The 19,009-nt window shown below is 40.1% G+C and overlaps 1 protein-coding gene across 4 annotated transcripts in view; it reads right to left on the bottom strand.

Annotated features, from left to right (window-relative positions):
- Window positions 1-2,023: 2,023 nt before the first annotated feature.
- Window positions 2,024-19,009, bottom strand: part of CSNK1G1 (casein kinase 1 gamma 1) — a 57,943-nt gene continuing 40,957 nt past the window's right edge. For 2 of the 4 annotated variants that reach the window (XM_066592426.1, XM_066592427.1), the window contains exons 9-14: window positions 18,530-18,614; window positions 16,766-16,914; window positions 15,347-15,454; window positions 11,781-11,891; window positions 9,245-9,351; window positions 2,024-4,058 (exon numbers count right to left, since the gene is read on the bottom strand). In XM_066592426.1, the coding sequence (XP_066448523.1) occupies window positions 4,001-4,058; window positions 9,245-9,351; window positions 11,781-11,891; window positions 15,347-15,454; window positions 16,766-16,914; window positions 18,530-18,614 (618 nt within the window). In that variant the 3' untranslated portion in view covers window positions 2,024-4,000. The remainder of the gene's footprint in view (window positions 4,059-9,244; window positions 9,352-11,780; window positions 11,892-15,346; window positions 15,455-16,765; window positions 16,915-18,529; window positions 18,615-19,009) is intronic. The other 2 variants (XM_066592428.1, XM_066592429.1) reach the window with 1 other exon arrangement.

The following is a 19,009-nucleotide window of genomic DNA, read 5'->3' as shown; positions in this document are numbered from 1 at the left end:
ATCCTGCAGCCACATGTGTTCCCCTCATGGCAGCACCCAAGAGGCATTGTTCAGCAGGAAAATACTCAGTAACACAGCAAGGGTGTCACAGGAATGCCTCCACAACACCACCACACTTCCGTGGCCGCCTGAGTTATCAGCAATAGAACATGTATGGGAGCAGCTAGGCTACCAAATTTGACAGCCTACAAGGTTGTACAATCAAGTGGCTCAGTTACAGCAAAACCAGGACCGATATGGTGCAGGATACCATATGCTACCTGTATGCCTCCATACCCAACCGTATCACATCTTGCATCCCAGCTAGAGGCAGCCCAATGGGGTACCAGCGCCGCTCTTCTAGCATTATTTTCTGCAATAAATTACCTTTTTGCTTTGATATGGTAATTCCATACTTATATCAACATTAGAATTAGACAAAGTTTAATTGGATTCCAACAACTCCTAGGCTGCTTGATTTTTTTGACAGTGTAGTTACCTCCGAGTACTTGACATTTTTTTTTGTGTATTCCAAAAACACAAAAAAAGGCATCAACTTTGCATTTTTTTTCCACCTCCGTGTCTCTATTTTTCTTTATTGTTGGATGCCTTGTCACAGTATTGCAATTAGAGATACTAAGTAATGGTAATATTTTAATATGCACCGTCTCCTATGATGTATATCCATACCAATATATTTACCTCCTTGACAGTATGCGCATATATAACTTTTTTTTGTAAACAATTTGTGTTACAGATTTTTTTTTTCTCCGTGGCAGCCAAGAATGCAACAAACAGCCCTAGACCATTGATATGTGCCTTTTAGACTTAGTGAGGGCAAAATTTAATATGCATAATATACGAGCAAAACAGAAGTACAGCAGTGTATATAAGGTCGCAACAAATGAAATGTATTGGTCAAGTTCAAACCAGTCTTCTATTTTTTTTACAATCTTGGTTTAAAAGAAAAAAAGTATTCCTCCCCACACAAATTTATATTGTGGGAAAGGACTCTATATTGTGGGAGTAGGAGCCTTGAAATGGTATGAATGAAAAACTTGCTCCACAAAATAACCCTCATAATACATCTTTTATTTTGCAAGTGTGGTTTTAAAAAATAAAAAAAAAACAGCAATACAATATTCAAGGTTGATTCTCAACTTTACACCACATGGTGTGTGGCTAAAACCAAAAACCCTAAAAAAATAGAAGGGAAAAAAAAACAAACTTTCCCCCACAGAAAATAAGTGCTCATACAGCCATGTTGATGTTAAAATAACGACAAAAGAAATGCCTTTTGGAATGCCACAATGAATAAACGAAAGGGGGGAAAAAACTAGGTTATTTTGGCCCAAAATGCATTCAGAGGGACAGAATTAGACTATATATGAAAGTTAAAGTAAATTTAAAAAAAAGTTTACATCATTGTGTGGTCTGCAGCAATATTGTTATTAACTGAAGGACACACTGCATCCAACTGTCAATAGATAAAATATATTAATCCTCCCCCCATGTGCCCAAAATGTGGATATTATTCCCTTAGTGAATAGCATTGATGCATTAAAGGCCACATTTACACTACAGGCTTCCCCTTTAATTCCTGGAATTCACATAGTTTACGAACCTCGACAAGGCCTCAGGATGCTACAACAACAAAATAGCACTCCTTGATCTTGTTTGGGGGCACATCTGGGGGACAGATGGAGCCCCCTACCTCTGTCAAGCCATATAAATGCCATGGTCATTTTAAATTAATTAGTGATCCCAAACACTGGCTGGGTGTCCATTTATTTCATAGCTGGCAGCACACTCGACTATTGCTCGTGTAGGGCCTTTAGAAACCCCATTATTAGGCTAAATAGGGTTCTCAGCAGTCAGAACCCCAATAAACAAAGCATTATTCCCTATCCTACAGATAGGGGATAACATTAAAAGTTCACGCAACCCCTTCAAGTCAGTCCAATTACAGCAATGCCAAAAGGAAACAAACCACATTGCCCAACCCATGCCCTTCCCGATTCAGAAATCTCACATATCAGCCGGAAACAGTTAACAGACAAACATTTATTAAAGTTCTTAAAATAAACACAAAACAGCTTAAAAAAATCCCCCTTTAGCTACAGTGCAATGCAATACTCTAAATTAAATATACCTTTAAAAATACAAAAAAGTGATCCTTGAACAATGAAGGGATATAAAGTGAAGTTTCCTGAGGGGAAGGGATTGATCCATCCATGTGGAAAAGTATATGAAAACAGAAGGAGGAATAACTTAAGTCCTTTTTTTTTTTTACCTCCAAAAATAAAATTAAAACATCTATACAAGGCATTTCCTTGTAGCAATCGCTTTCAGTGTTTGGAAGTTTGAAATGTAGACTGATCAAAAATCAAATAAAAGGCACTGGAGCAGAGGGGAAACCTTAGTTTTTATACACCGCCAGGTATCCCAGTCTCATCAGTGCATCAGAAATAATCACTTCTGGCAAACAAAGGCTTGCAAATTATCAGAAAGAAACTGTAGTAGAAACTAGAGAACGCTGGATTAGCAATAATTCACAATCTTCAAACTTAAAAAGAGTAGGATTCAATCCTGGTTCTATGCAGAGGGTGTGACGACAGAAATGGGATGCAGAAATCAATGGCTGACTTTGGGATGAATCCAGTCATTGTGGCATGTCTGACTTAGCATTGTTGGCTTACTGCAATATCGTGTATGGCCATTTTGAAGTTAGCTTTCTTGTTGCATTAATACAAAGCTCTAGACATCATTATTTCGCCAAAGAAAATTTTACAAAATATCTGGACTGACAAATAACACCTTGCCCATAAATAAGAAAAAAAAAAAAACTAGAACCAGCTGTGATAAAGATAAAGATTCAACAGTTGTACAAAGAAAAAAAAAAAGATGAATTCACAGTTTTTGCAGCCAAACTCAGTGTATGCTATAACACGGGGGAACATTGGTTACCCACCACAGTAATTGAAATCAAAAAACACAAATGTATTCTTTTGTAGGAAAGTTATAGTCTAAAATACCATGCTAAAATAAACTGAAGGATTCTGATGGTTACTATTAAAAGTATAACATTGCAAGAAGATCTACAGTAAGAATTCAAGCATAGAGAGGTATTCCCATAGTATTTAGTCCATTTATCAAGTTCCGATCTGAATTTTTTTTTTCCCCTGAAGCAGCAACACTAAATACTTATCCTCAGTTTAATCAGTTGTGGTCTGCTGTTTACATAAAGCTAAGCAGGGAGACAAGGCTTCATCATTCTAAAACCTGAGCCCAAGCCTCGCTCTGAGGTGAACGTGCAGCAGAGCAAGAGAATGTACACATCTTATATATATATTTAAAAAAAAACAAAACAAAAACAAAAACAAAAAAAAAAAAAAGGTATATTTAGTTTAAAGCCAGTAGTGCAACACAGACTCCGTGAGGCATTTACCCATGCAGGAAGCGGCCCATCTACTGTGGAATGCTTTAAATTGTCTATACTTTATTTCTAAGATCATCAAAAAAAAAGTAGAAGGGGAACAAAGAAAAAAAAATTAGGAAGCAAGGGTTGGGACCTTTTTTTTCTAAATAAAATGTAGTCAAGTTTCTAATCCCTCCAGTCCAAAGTACTGGGATGAGGGAAATATAGGGAGCTGTGAGGTGCAACCCCCAAACCATGGCTATTGAGGGGAATATAGGTTGTTGGTGGTAAGGATTTTGTTGCATTCAAGCATGAGAGAGTGCAGTAACCTATGTAGGTAATACAAATGGATTGGAAGAGTGGTCCCCCAGCAATCCCTGTTCTGAGCCGTAGGCGTGGCCTCGTCTTAGGGCTGTTAGCTCTGAGGGATCGGCGTTATTGCACCTCGACACAGGAACATTCCATTTCTGGTGCCCAATATTCCCCTGAAGATGTACACCATATAGAACCCTACATCCTCACCCTCCCAGTGCCCTAAAGTCATTGACACAGCGACACCGTAGATGCTAAACTGATCGTTTCCTCCCCAGTGGATCATGGAGTTCACTTGTGGTGTCTCTGAGAGTGGTTCTTCCTTTTTCTTTTAAAAAAACAGCAGCACCTGCAAAAATAAAAGATGGGTCAGTGAAATTAAGATCACCATTTGGTGTTAAAACTGTTTGCACTTTCACTACTGCTTAACTTCACTGAGGGGGTTCAAATAACAGGCTGTGTACAAAGACATCAAAATGTACAGAAAGGCTTTCTGCATAAGGGCAAGACAGCTTTGTAGGAGAATCATTGGCATTTTTCATCAGTAGCATCACTGCAAAGGTGCTTGTCCCTTGATCTGACTAGAACTTTAAACCAAAAGTTAAGTGGAGGCTGAATGCACCATGTGGGTGGTTACAGACATTTGAAGAAATGACAAGGAGCAAGAAATACACTGGTGTGCTGCATGCAGACAATATACAAGGTGATAAGGAGTGGACAACAACTTAGCCAGACAAAGTGGGAATTTGGGTGAAAGGATAGGACCCAAGTGGCTACGGAAATAATGAGAGGAGCAAGTTGGCGTCCCTAATGCTGAAAATATAGTTTTAAACCCTAGATGTGCCTTAGCCCCTGTTTAAACGCCGGGTCATAGAGCGGACACAGGAGAGATGAGGTAGTTGTCACTGTACAGGCTCATTCTTCCCTTTGAAATACACAAGCACACTTGATCAAGCATGCAAGTTTTATGGTGGTGTCATCAGTAATAGCAGTTTTGCAGATACACACTGGACAGTTATATTTATTGGGTTTATGACTGGCTTTACATAAACATGAATATCAATTTAGTTCTTGCTGAGAAAAACAAGGGTATTTGTGAACGGATTAATAGATTACAAGCACTAAATGCTTTTTGATTTTAAACACACTGTACAATCTAACAAAGGAAAGTGGTTGTATGAGATCAAACAATTCTGATTTCATCCTCTGATTTTACATCAGGTTTGAATTTCTATCAAGAGTTTTCAGTACTTTGGGAAAGAGGAAACAAAGTGATGCCTGTAGTATTTCTATAAAATATCATCATAAACACTTACATGCATGCAGTTTAAAACACTGCAGACAAGAAAAAATATTGATATAGTTTGATCTCAGAAGTCCCCAGAGCTGAGGATCATGATACAAACATTATGTCAAAAGGTGAAAAGAGAGCAAACACACAACAATTACAATATTTCAATCCAACGGCTTCTTTGTTACATATGCTAAAAAGGCAAGGATTCTGTTGAAGCTTTCCCCAGAGCCTGGAAATCAAAAGCATTACAGTAGGGCTGTACAACACGTGGTAGGCCCATAATGCCATTCTGTTGGGCCCCAATCATCCAAGCACAAATCTATACGTGGCTGTGTACATTGGAGTTTCCATGTCAGGGTGGAGAGAGGTGGCACATAGCAGGGCAACAGGAATGGAGAAGTACTAAGGGTGAATTGTGTTGCCAAATGCCATGACTTCTGAGTGCCAAATGCATCAATAGACTTTGCTCTCGTAATATAGGAATTAGAGGCATTGTATATGCATGCTGCTCTTTCCATTGTGGTTTACAGGCCATCTCCTCGATATCCATCATCTACAATGGAGTGAGCCGCGTGCCCCGTCTCCTCCTCTCTGGAGTGCTGATTGGGGAGGAAGGTGACCCCAAATAGGTGGAAGTCCTGGAAGTGGAACTTACTTTGATTTATTATAGCAAGTACTTATGACATACCATAAATGTCTCAGATATGAATATCCTCTTGGAAGAAGTTAAGTGTGTCAATGTAACACTTGAACAAGAAAAAGGCTGCGCACCCCTGGATCACAGAATCTACTGAATCTGTGCATGGTAGTAAACTAGCTTCAGGAGAACAAGTGCACCACATAAGGGTCAGATGAATAGCAAAAGGACTGAAGGATCAGAATACACAGAATTTCTTTGTATTGTGCTACCATAGAGACAAGGGTTTGCTAAGGAGCTATACATTCAAAAATAAAACATTGTCTTATATTAATTTTTGCTTCAAAAGAGGCAGTGTCTTATTTTCAGGGGGTGTCTTATACTCCCCTACCGCCGGCGTTCCGGTCCACGCGCTGGTCTCTGTCACTGCTGCAGGCTGTCGCATCCTCCTTCTAGCCGACAGAGCAGTTCTTCCTGGAAGCAGGACTTGAATACCCGGCCTCCAGGAAGCTAATGCTCTGATTGGTTAATCCAGCGCTGCGTCAGCCAATGAGACTGTGCTCGATTAACTATTTACAGCCATTGAATGACATAATTGAATGGCAGTGATTGGTTAATCCAGTTCTGGCTTTCATTGGCTGACTCGACGCTGGATAAACCAATGAGAGCATTAGCTTCCTGGAGGTGGGATATTCAAGCCCCACTTCCAGGAAGAACTGCTCTGTTGGCTTGGAGGATGCGGTAGCCCGCAGCAGAGATGGAGGCCAGCACGAGGACTGGAACGCCAGCAGTAGGGGAGTATTTTTTAACATGTAGCCTAGCTAGGGCTTATTTTCAAGGGGAGGGCTTATATTTCAAGCCGCCCCCAAAAATCAGGGTAGGTATTACTATAGGGGAAACATGAGATTATATAAAAAAATTCTTGTAAAAGAGGACCTTCCCTTAAAGAACTACCATTATTTCATCCCTTTGGACAGGTCTGCCAGTTGCTGTATTATCTACAGCTCTAAGCAACTTTTTCATCATTTGTCATCACTGCCAAGCCTATAGCAGTAAGATGATGACCTCCTGATACCACTTCCTTCTGACCTAGAGAGGAAAGTCCTCTGAAGTAAAAGACATAAAATTACAACATAGATGTTGTATTTCTATCACAGCAGAGGAGCAATAGTACCCTTGTTTTAATCAGTTAGAATAGCTCTATAATACAGATTTCATAAAGGCATATACAGCTTTTTAGTTTTATTTGGTTAACACTGGACTGTCATGGCAATTACTTAAGATTTTTTTGAAGACCTAGTAGTTTAACCCCTAGTACGGGCACAAGTGGTTTCTGTACACCCATGATCCACTGCATGCTTTTACAGGCAAGGCTGGGTTCATAACACGTTTTTCATGTAAGGGTTTCGCCTGTATCCCTGAAACCAGTATTCAGACGGAAGCATAGACTGAAGTGTCAAAAGGAGTCCACTATGGTGTCTGTCCAACAGGATTCCCATTACTTCAGCATTTTTGAAGGATAGAAAAGTGTAGTCTACTATACAGCAGTTTCCTTCCAAGGTTCCTTCTGAATGTCATGTTCAAGGATTCAGATAACCACAAAACAGAGAAACTGGACTTAGCAGAAAAAAAAACACAAAAGAAAAAACACACAATGTGAACCCAGTCTAATTCCTTGCTTGACTGTCATCACAGATTTATGTATAAGGCTAACTTCATACAGGCGAGGGCGATATCGGAGGGAGGTTTATGGAATTTCTCTCATTGTTTTTATTGGCAGACTGCACACTTTGTGCGATGCCGCTGCCAGCCCCATTGAAAAAAAACAATGGGCGGTGAGATGCAGGAGCAGGCACAAGATGGGACATGCTGCAATTTGATTTCTACATCACTGACAGTTTATATACTGGGGCAGATGTCCAACAAGGTTATCAGACAGTAAATAGAAGATTTGCTGTTAAGAGTCAAAGTATTAAGAGAACCACAGAAACCTCAATATTTAGCTCAATAGCCTACAGCTGATGACCTAATCAATAGTGTTTTAACACTGAAGACCCCATGTAGATTAGAACTTAGTTGGCCAACCCGCCGATTTCAGACTGTTAGACGGTCGTATGGGGGCCTCCCAACTTTCTGACAGATGTTAGGTGAAAGGAGGATCAGGCACATTGAATATTAAGACCCAATCCTTCTGTCACACCTGAAGATAAGCCACTCTCAGATATCTCGTTGCGGCTTTCTCCAACCTTTCCATGTAAACACATGACTACTTGGCAGAACTGAGCAATCAAGTGTGTCTGGATGAGTCAGGGGAAATGGCTGTCAGCCAAACAAGTGTTCCTTCAATATCTACTGACAATGTATGGGTGCTTGAGAGCTCTGTTTTTCTAATACATGGTATATGTAGGTGTGCAGATATTGCAGTCTGTCAGCGGATCATATAACCCTAATGGCTACAAGACTCCTAAGAACTCTCCTACCCATCAATAGAAAAAAAAAACCCTTTCAAGAGTTATGTAGTCTATTGTGAAGGGAATTAAAGAGGTAGAGCAGCTAATCCCATAGGCTAACTCTTAGTAGGGGGTCCTCTCCATGGTGTGCGCTCCTCAGAGAGAGACTCACCACAAGTTGAGCATTTTCACGCAGCTACAGTGTGTTAAAAGACAGAGAGAGAAAGAGAGAAATATTAATACACCCAAGATACACTAGGGAGAGGATGGGGGAATGCAGCCATGCAGACAACATGCCTTGCAGGTCAATAAAATGGGGATATTACATTAAAAAGGTCAAAGGTGGATGTGACTAATAGGTAAATCTGACCATTCCACATAGAAAAAGGAAAAAAATACAAACAAATCTGGAAATTAATGCTTACATCAATTCCCAAGGTAAAGTACACGACAATGACAAAATCATATCTAAGTATGATCTGTAAATCTGTAACAGACTTCAGGGGTTTCATGGAACACTCCCAGCATATTGTCTCTTGGCACAAGCTTCATTGGCCAAAACCATAAATTTACTCCTAGTACGTCACTGCTGGCAGATGCAAAGGGGAATTTAAAAAAAAAAAAAAAAGCGGAAAAAAAAAAAGTTTAGATTTTAAAATCTAGGGAAATGTATAGGTTAACACTTGTTAACTTCCCCCTTAAATTAAAATCATCTGCTATATGTTATAATTTATGCATTTTAAAAATATGAATGTAAACAATAGCAGAGATGTGGGTATGGAATGTTAAGCAGGATGATGGAGGGAATCTATACTTTTATTAATGGTCATTTACTTAGTGGTTAATCTATATCTGACCTACAAGAAGCCAACAATCCAGAAATCAGTAGTCTGATTCACAATACTAAATGATCTTAAAGCAGAAAAGGTGACCAAATGTAGTGCCTGGCAGGGACACTGGTTATGTTATATATCCTCCGGACACTGACTGCATGCAGAAGTGGCTGCAATTTAGGTGGTGACTTGCATTGTTGCGGCATTGACAAAAATGCACAAAATATAAGACATGAAGGTAGATGAGGCACATGGGAAAGGATTAAATGGGTACACGTGCTGGGGTGCGATTTTAGGTAGGAACAGAGCACAGGCACATACTTAGCTTCCTCCACAACCTCCACCTCGGCCTGCGCTGTGATTGGTGCATTGGAGTGACCACCTGTTTGGTCATCAGCATTCAGCTGCCCATTTGTTGAACTCATCACCTTTGGAAGAAAATAAAATAAAACATAAATAAATAGACATAGTAATACACAAATTTTTAAACCGGCACAAAGTACACATTCTTCGAGACACATTAGGACCCTCAGTTTAAGGAAAACTACAGCAACATGGGGCAGATGAGGCACCAGTCATGGAATATCCAGAACTGTGCCAATTCAAATGCACTTGAGTATTCAGTCTAATCCACTCATGGGTGAATACCCCTTTAAATCTTAAAAAGGGTCCCATCACACAGGATAGAATTAGTCCTCATGGACATTCCTGCGTCACAATGTTATTATGGGGCCTGAATTCCGCACCCTTTTTCACCGAAACGGCAAGATTACATTCCGCAGCAAAAACAACTTTCTGCTGCAGTATTAAGGAAGTCCTGCATAATTGTTGCAGATATCCAACATATAGCAGATGTAATTCTGCAAGACATTCCACAGAATGCATTGCGGAAATCCAACTAAATGTTTATCTGCTCTGCATCCTGCATACAATTCCGTCCCATGTGGAAGATCCCTTAGAAATAGTGCAAGTGTTTGTCAACGTGATAACAGTAAGCAAGCCTTAATGCATACCTAACTTTTTAGAATAAGCCGCTGTATGCTTACATGAGGAATACTATATTTTTAATTAGGACTTCTACCCAGCTTCCCCCTCTGCAGACTGCATCCGCGATTTTCAGTTTTGCTGTGTTCTATACATGGTGCACAAAAAAAAAAAAAAAGTAAATTCTGCTACATGTAACAGACATATATCATGTCAAACTGGACAGCATGAGGCCTCCCTCACGCAGCCGCTCTTTTCCGCAATTAGCGTGGCTAATTGCAGTGTAAGGCTCCCATTGTTTTCAATGGAGCCTCTTAGACAGCTGCTCGATTGCATAGCTTTCCAGCGCCGCAATTTTCAAGTGGACTGTTCTCTTTTGGACATTTATAGCACATTGTCAATGATGAGGTATGCTAAACTCTGCTGTCAGCAAGGCCGAAAGTGAAAGTAAAATCCCGGCAAAGCCCTGTGAATTAAATCGTGTCACTCTGCCGAACACCTGTGTGCAGGAGGCCTTACTGAGCATACATGTATATGTGAACAGCTCCAGTAGGATGTATTATGCTCTTAGACTTCAATAAGTGGGATTACTCATTCCCCTCCACTTACTGGAGATGCAGAATGCCAACCACTAACACACTTGACAACAGGCAGTGGACAGCAAATTAGGAGGAATGGAGATCCCTAGTGGCCATCACTTTACCTTAAATTATTTTTTTGTGCTGGGGGAGAAATCACTTAAATTAAGTTTAGCTAGTTTTCACAATGGCTATTATATACAGGTTGTTGGAAAAGCTTGTAACAATTTAAGTGTGTTGATGACTGTGCTGGCTTGTAACTATAGAACAGTCTAATTTTCCCATATCAAATTAAACTATTCTTACCATGCACATTGGCTAAACTACATCAGATAAATGCTAAGCAGAAGAGAATGTTTCTTTCTCCACTTATCAAGCTTTTTCCCTCCTACCCTTCCATCTTAAACGCAAAACTGCCAAAATCTCTCTTGGTTGGAAAGACAGACTAAGAGCTAACAGGTCAGAAGACATGTTGCCATAGAAGTCTGACACATACAGAGCTGCTGCAGCTAAAGGCTGGTTTACACGGGCCGATGATCACTCAAAGATCGCTCAAACGACAGTTTGAGTGACAGTTTTGAGCGATCATTTTGCATAAACTATTAAGTGGCTACTGAGCTACTTAGGTACAGGTGTGCAAATGAAGCCTTTGCTGAATGGCTCAAGGCCATTATCTGCACTTAGATCCTTTGTTCTCCATGTGGAAACAATGCTATCCGAACTGCTGATAAGGCTGAAGGACGATTTTTAGGTTGGCTTGAATTTAATCATCAACTAGCAGTGCCCGAAAAGCGCACGATGGGCACACATTTAGACGCACTGATTATCGCTAAAACGATCGCTGATTGCTGATTTTTCAGCGATCGGCTGGTGTAAATGGGCCTTAACAGTAGGTGTTGTACTGCATCACAGCTGCACTACTCAGTGCTTCTCAAGAATGTCTTTCATACAAGAGGAAGGAAAAAAAAATCTCTGAATATTTTATGGGAGACATCACAGGTAGTCTACATCCACTAGTTTAGCGACATATTGCGAAAAATGCAGTCATAGAAATGATTAGAAATAGTATTTTTCAACACACACACGTATTTGAAAAAGTCACATGAAACAGGCACACTTAAAAATTCCAAAAAGGACCATACAAGACAGACAAAATAAAATAAAAATCTAAAAATTCAGAAAAAAAAAGGTTCAAAATAATGACTGCATTCATACAAATTATTTCCTCGCTAAACATTTTCTCGTCAATCATTCTTCACATGCCTATAAATAATTAGCCCAACATGCTATAATACCTGCACAGATCCCCCATGCCGGTCTGATGCCAGGTGAGGTGCCAGGTAAGCGGGGTGAGCCTGTCGGCTGGCCTGTAACTCCCAAGCTCCTCGGCGGTCTGGAGCGCCCGTCTGCGCAGAGGCATTAGGAAGCATGCGATTGCGAGGTGTGGAGGAGAGGGGCATTTGGGAAGAAGGAGATCAGCCAGGCCAAAGCAATGGAAACAGATCACTGTGTTAGTGAAGGTGAGTAGAAAGCCAAGCTATGGTCGCGTGCTGCAAGCAGAGCAAAATACTCAACCCTCTCTGTACTGAAAAATGCAAGAAGTCTCAAGTATAAAAAAATAAAAAAAATAAAAATGCAAGGATAGGTGTTGCCCACAGCTGCTATGAAGATAATTGCTGTACTCCTTTGTATAAATATATGCAGCTTGCTATTTCTCTTGCAAGAGAGGGCTGACAATGTAGTCCAAGCAAAATATACATTTAAAAAGGTAAAAGAAATAGTGAGATGCATTTAACAGAACTCCAAAGCATCAGTGTAATAGCAATGCAAGTGTAGAATTAGTAATAAAAGCACCATTTACTTATATTTGTTTCTAGAACCAAGTGTTTGTTTTACAAAGAATCTGCTGTATTACAGTAATTACTGAGGTATATATGAAAGTTATTTTAGGACGGTTTTCAACGTGAAGCATGAACACAGATTTTAAATACACCAAAATATTAAAATCAAAATGAGAGCTAAAAAGTGTTTGAATATTGCGAAGTCTTAAGGTTCCTTTTACACGGGGGAATTGTTGCCCCGGTGTCTTCACACAGGAGCGAGAAAGAATGGAGGAGCATAAAAAAGTAACATTTGATAATAAACTAGCACTTGATGAAAACCATTTTAAACATCCTGTATGCCACATAGATGGTGCGTCGCAGCCACCACAGGACCAATCGCCAATAGCGGTCTATGCAGACATCAACAAGGCCACCTAATAAGAACAAGGACTTGTGGGTGGTGCCGACAGGGAGTCTGAAGGGGAGCATGCGTGATTTTTAAGCAATCTGCAGCTTATAAATTTTCTGCAATTTAGCAAAACTTATCAGGACTTGCGTTTGTATCATGGAAAAAAGGGAAATTGGGGACATGACAAACCTTTTTAATGTTCAAGGTGTAATAAAGGTTCAGGAGGAAAGTGCTTTATCAGGAAGCTAAACACTAGAACAAGGGGGGCACAATAGGAGATTAGTTGTGGGAAAGATCAGTAGCAACGTCGGGAAATATTTTTTTAGGTTAAAGTTTTAGGTTTCTTCCAGGCATCTACTACTAAAAGAGTAGTAGATACCTGGAACAAATCTTCAGTAGACGTGGTTGGAAAAATCACAAAGGAAATAAGGGCAGGCTAGACGGACCATATAGTCCCTCCGACGTCCATTTTCTATTAAACAAACATGCTTGTTTTGCTGAGGTTGACCCGTTTAATAATTTGGTCACTAGGTGGCACTATTGCACTATTTAAGGTTTATAATTTCACACCACCACATGGCAGAAAAACTGAAATGCTATTCTGCTTATTCAAAGCAACTTTACCAAGATAACTCCTACAAGTTTTTCAAGAGTGAATAAGAGACACTGCTTAGGTGTTTGTTTTAATGCTCACAATAAAAGATGTAGCAAGTAAAGTTTGCTTTTGCCTAATCTCCAAACATTTAGGCTCTGTTCAAACTTGAGTCAGGGATTTTAAAGTCAGTGTACGACAGAAAAGTCGCTCAGTCTCACCACCAATATAAATAAGAACAAGCCATGACACTGGTGTGAACAAAGCTTAATATCGAGATGCTGAAGGTGAAATCGGAAAAGAATTGGGAGCAAAATAAGAACCGCAGCAATAATTAATGGTTATCTATTGACACAAACTGACTCATAATAGAAAAAAAAAAAAAAGAAAAAAACAGACTGAAAGTATCTACAAAAATGAACCCATGAAGAGTTATGAAGAGTTTCTCTGGATGTGAACATGTTTTAAACATGGGTGCAACAGTAAATACGAGCAGGCACACTCACCCGTTCCCCTAGTGGTGCAGCGCTGCAGCTCCCGTGGTCCTCCTGCGTTTTGTTTACAAATGACTATCACCTAACTGCTGCAACCGGAGCCCTCAAAGGCCGCATGCCGTTCTCCCGCCATAAGGCTGGGTTCACACAGGGCAGATTTGCTGCGGTTTTGCCGCGGATTGCCGTTGCATATCCGCACTGCGGCAAAACCGCTGCGTTTGCAGTGCAATGCAGCACAAATGAGATTTGCCAAAAAGCTGTTCTCAGTGCGGATTTTTTCCGCACAGCCGCAGTGCGGAAATGCAACTGCGTTGCGGTTTTAAAATATGCAGCATGTTCATTCTTTGGTCTTTTCTGCAGCGCTTTTTTATCCATAGACCTCTATGGACGCAGCCAAAACTGCACCAAATACGCGACAAAAAGTTTAAAAAAAGCGCTGCGGAAAAAAAACACATGCGGATTATTCCGCACGAAAATCCACAAGCCCAAATTAACCTTTGAAGCGGTTTTGCCGCAGAAGCAGTTCTTCTGCGGCAAAACCGCGGCAAATCAGCCCTGTGTGAACCCAGCCTAATGGTTCCCAGCATTTAAGCTGTGATGCCACGAGAGCAGCAGATTGGCTGGCTGCAGAAGTCAGGTGGTGGCCGTTCATAAACAACCAGGAGGATCAGAAGCACTGAATCACCAGGAAAATGAACAAGTGATTAAGGGCTTATTCACATGAGCGCATGAAACCTGTGAGTATGAAATCCATATTTTGAATAAGCTTATTCCCATGAGCGATTTTTTTTCCTCCCAGCATTGCCATGAGGTTTAAAAAATTGTTTATTTGTAAAATTTTAAACATTTTGCTGCCTTTTTTTGGGGGGGGACCTTGTTTTCAATGGGACCTTAAAAAGACATCGCTTGGCACTTACATGCAAGTGCGATGTGATGTTTACCATTGAAATCAAAGAAAAAAACACTTGCGTTTCTTTGTCGCGCCTGAGGATCAAAATTTTAGTGAAGGGATACGAGGAGTTTGAGTCAAAAACACTTGGCATAGTCGTGAAATACAAACGTTGGCAAGCGAGACATGGAACAGAGTTTCTCGGCTCGATATTGCGTTCACCCATGTGAATGTAATTTAAGGCTGCATTTTGTTAACAGTTGCACCCATGTTTAAAAAAAAATTGTTTGCACCTTGGCAGTCGGCACCCCTTTATCAGTATGTTAATGGACAGTATTTTCACAGCTGTTAGTGAACCTAATGTACTGTATATCATCATATGACTATTAGACTGATGCTATTGGAGTTTAGGAAATATAGGAAAGAAAAATGCACCAAATTAAAAAAAAAAGACAGAATGATTCTAGTATTTAATACAAAGAAAATATCTAAGGAAAAACTATTGCTGAAATAATGCAATTTCCAATTAGGAAATTATTACTTTTAATTAAAGGATTAATGTGAGGCAAAGCAACAGAAAGTGTTCCTAGCTGCAAGCTAATACTACAGGTAAAAAAATACACTAGGGCAAAAAAAAACAAAAAAACACCTCACCTGGTTTCTCAGGGGTTGGGTCTGTGATGGTCGCTCCCGATGGGCATGGCTGTCCCTTGTTATCGCAGAGGTTCCAGAATCTACATGGACGGATCCCACAGGAGTAGGCTGGAGAAGGTGAAACTGATAGTTATTATGTTGCCTTAGCAGAAAATAGTGGAGTAGACTTAAGGCACTTTAACATGGCACGACTGTCCAGCACATAAGCCCCCAACAGCCATACTAGCGCCTATTGGGACAACAGTTGTTCCAATTGAATGGAGGTGGAGTGGGGATCGTTCCAGCCCGCCTGTCTCAAATCACTGTAAACAGCTGCTCACATAGTGAGCGACTCCCGTTTACACTGAGCAAGAAGTCAGGAGTCGTTCCGTTGCAGTGAACTGAAACACAATGACTAGCAACAACTGAGCGACTTCTTGCCCTGTCACTGGCTGAATGTACACGGGCTGACAGCTGTCCAAAATAGCTCATTTGAGTGATTATTCGGGTGACTATCAGCCCATGTAAAGGTACCTTTAGTAATAAAAATTGAGTCATTGATGTACTTTACAAATTTACTTAATTCTACATTAAAAGTTGGTTTATATTTTTTGGTCAGATTCATACAGAATCAGAGATGGAAAAATGTGGCATGCTCCATTAGATACAATGTTACCAAGGTATTCTTCCCAAGAATTGGTTTGTAATACTATGTACAAGAGGTACAAATCCATACATCCCTACATTGTAAGATTATCTCATGTGGCAGTGCAGTCTTCTACTGAAGGTAAACCTAATAGAAAGGGTAGCCATTTTCATCTTACAGTTTACTACTTCATTAATTGGCATCTGTCTTTCCTGACTAATGCTAGCATATCATTCCCATGCCTTACGCTGCAGCAATGTTTATTCATATTTGCTGCTGTATGCAAACCTATTGTTTCAACAATGCCCATCTACTCCTACAAGCCCAAAAGAATGCTATAGAGTTGCTTTCTATCACACCAAAGATACAATGACTGAACTACACTGAGCTCCCAATGAGAATCTTGCACTATCTGCAGCCATCTCCCATAATGGAATAGATACTCCATCCCCATTCAAGCTCCGTCTCACTGCATGATGGTGCAATGAGGTGGTTAAGGGGATGCGAACACCCCCATTCTTGGGAACTGCATGAATCCCAGCTCTTGAATCTGCACCAATCACACTTATCGCCTACCCTGTGGGAAAACTGCTTTAAGGAAAAATTCTAGATTTCTTCCTCAATGCTTTAAGTAAAACATTCCGTATTTTATACAAAAGGTAAACACTCGGCATGTAAGTATACTCTTCTGTTAATGTATATGACAATATAAATATCTTTGTGCTAGTTTTCTTTAATGTTTTAAGGTAGAATACTGATAATTGTGATAGCTTGAAAGGACGAAAACCACTTACAATTGGCCTGCCAACCCAGTCGTAAACATAGTCAAATGTGTATCCTTTCCGTTCGAACAGTTCGGAGAATAGCGTCCGCAAATAATCATAATCTGGCTTTTCAAAGAAATCCAACCTTCTTACATATCTTAAATAAGTTGCCATCTCCTCTGAAAAAACAAAAACAAAATCATCAAAATGTGTGGTTAACAAAATAGAACCGAACATGGTCATCAGTAGTAATGCCACAACAAAGAAAGAAAAAAAAATCAAAAGGATCAGTCTGATAACATTTAGGGTGGTTTCACATCTGCAGGGAATCCCCGCAGCCAAACAGCTTAGTCTTATGATGGAACCGAACAGCGCAGAACGGACACCATTGACTATAATGGAATCCGTTCACGTTCTGCTCAGCCTGTGCATGCAGCACTTTTTCTTCCGGTATTTTGTGCCAGATCTGTAACGGACCCTTCGACCAGATGTTCCAAAGCAGATGTGAAACCGGCCTAATTCTGTGTGATAAAAGGTTCGCCTCACTGTCCAGAAGCCCTTATAAGCTCTGCTCACATTGTTTTACTCACATCTATCACTTAGACGCCACACTGGGCTCCCAATCTTTTTTTGCACAACACTCTTGTAGTGATAATATAATATATATAACCCTGTTTCCCCGAAAATAAGACCAAGCATGGTTTTCCAGGATTTTTGAGATTGCAAAATGATTTTTCAAGATTTGAGGGTGCTTGAAATATAAGCCCTACTCCAAAATTAAGCCCTGCTTAGTTAATTAAAAAAGTCAATATAAATAGTGTCCTGGCAGCTATACATGTAACAGTTAAATCTTTGCGCAAAAGTTAATATAAGACACCGTCTTATTTTCAGGGAAACATATAGATATTTATCTCATGTCCAGGAAGCATTTCCAGATATAAATGCAAAATTTAGAGGGGCATCTAAAAATGTGAAAAAAGTCAGTGCAGAAGAGGACAAGAAATTCTATTTGCTATGTAGATTTCTTCCTGCAAAGTTTTTTTTCCCATTCCTGCACCCCTTACCTGTCACACTGTGGTGATCTCCTCTTTAGATTGCAATTACTTCCAGTGCTACCTCCTGTCTAATACTTATCAGACACCATCTTTATGCTGAGATTTTATCTTCCACTTTCACTGCTTTGTGCCATCAATCCTATGATACATCAGCCCAGCATTACATGAGCAGCTAGAGTTCGTACTCTCTGCTGCAGGGAAAACACTGCCATAACATTCTGTATTTACCTAATTAAGCTACAGACCATAAGTATACAGTCATGAGTATGAGCTATGATCTCCTCTATTGTAGTTGTATGACAGGAGTTGTGTGATCAGCAGTAACTGATAGTAGTGTCTGTATCCCCCTCTGAAGAGCACGAGTGGTACACTCCATTTAATAGACTGGGAGTTACACTGACTGGGAAACTGATCAGTTTGAGAATGTATAAACCCAAGTAAATCTGAGCTGGTCAGAATTGAGACCACATGACTGCCTGAGGAGGAGGAGGCCAGGAATTTCAGATATAAAGCAACTAACCAAGGCAATACTAGCTGATTTAAATATACTGGGAAAGGGTTACATAATGAATGAAAAACATTTTTCCACAAAGGTGTCCCTTTAAAAGCCACAAGCAACTTTCTGAGCTAAACATATGCCCCGATATGCTCAGTCATAGCCTTTGGCCGCTCTTCATGTTCCAGATTAGTTGCTATTCAGCTGGCAGACAGTATACAGAATGGAATCAAATGTTCTCACCTGGGAAATTCTCACAGAGGACTTCTACGGGAGTGTTACGTTTTGTGTCCCCAATCTTCTGATAGCGCTCCTTAAGCGTATCTGCCTGCAAGTTTGGAATGATAAGTCAGTCATACATGCAGTCCGTTACATTATCCTATTTAAAAAGGTTTTTATTCAGATAAGCAATTTGGTTGGAAGTCTGATTAAATTTGGTTGTGTTAATTGATGTGCCATAAACAAACGAACAATAGCATAGCAAGCTGCATAACTGTGTCCCATTACATGGTTGACCTCACGAGCAAACATGCGAGCGCTGTAAGTGGGCCATCTAAATGAAAACTATTTGAGATATAAATATATTATGCAGTACTATAATTATGTAAAAAGCTAAACCAGAGCCAAAATGTTTAAATTTTGTGACCTACAAGCCAGAAGACTGAAGTGCCTCTTTATTTTAGGCTGTTCTGCTAGGACATTTCTAAGAACACAGGTTACAAT

Source organism: Eleutherodactylus coqui, chromosome 2 (genome assembly GCF_035609145.1).
Source record: "Eleutherodactylus coqui strain aEleCoq1 chromosome 2, aEleCoq1.hap1, whole genome shotgun sequence".
Classification (NCBI taxonomy): Eukaryota; Metazoa; Chordata; class Amphibia; order Anura; family Eleutherodactylidae; genus Eleutherodactylus; species Eleutherodactylus coqui.
The sequence above is the reverse complement of the archived record's forward strand: the minus strand, read 5'-3'. Positions and strand labels throughout refer to the sequence as shown.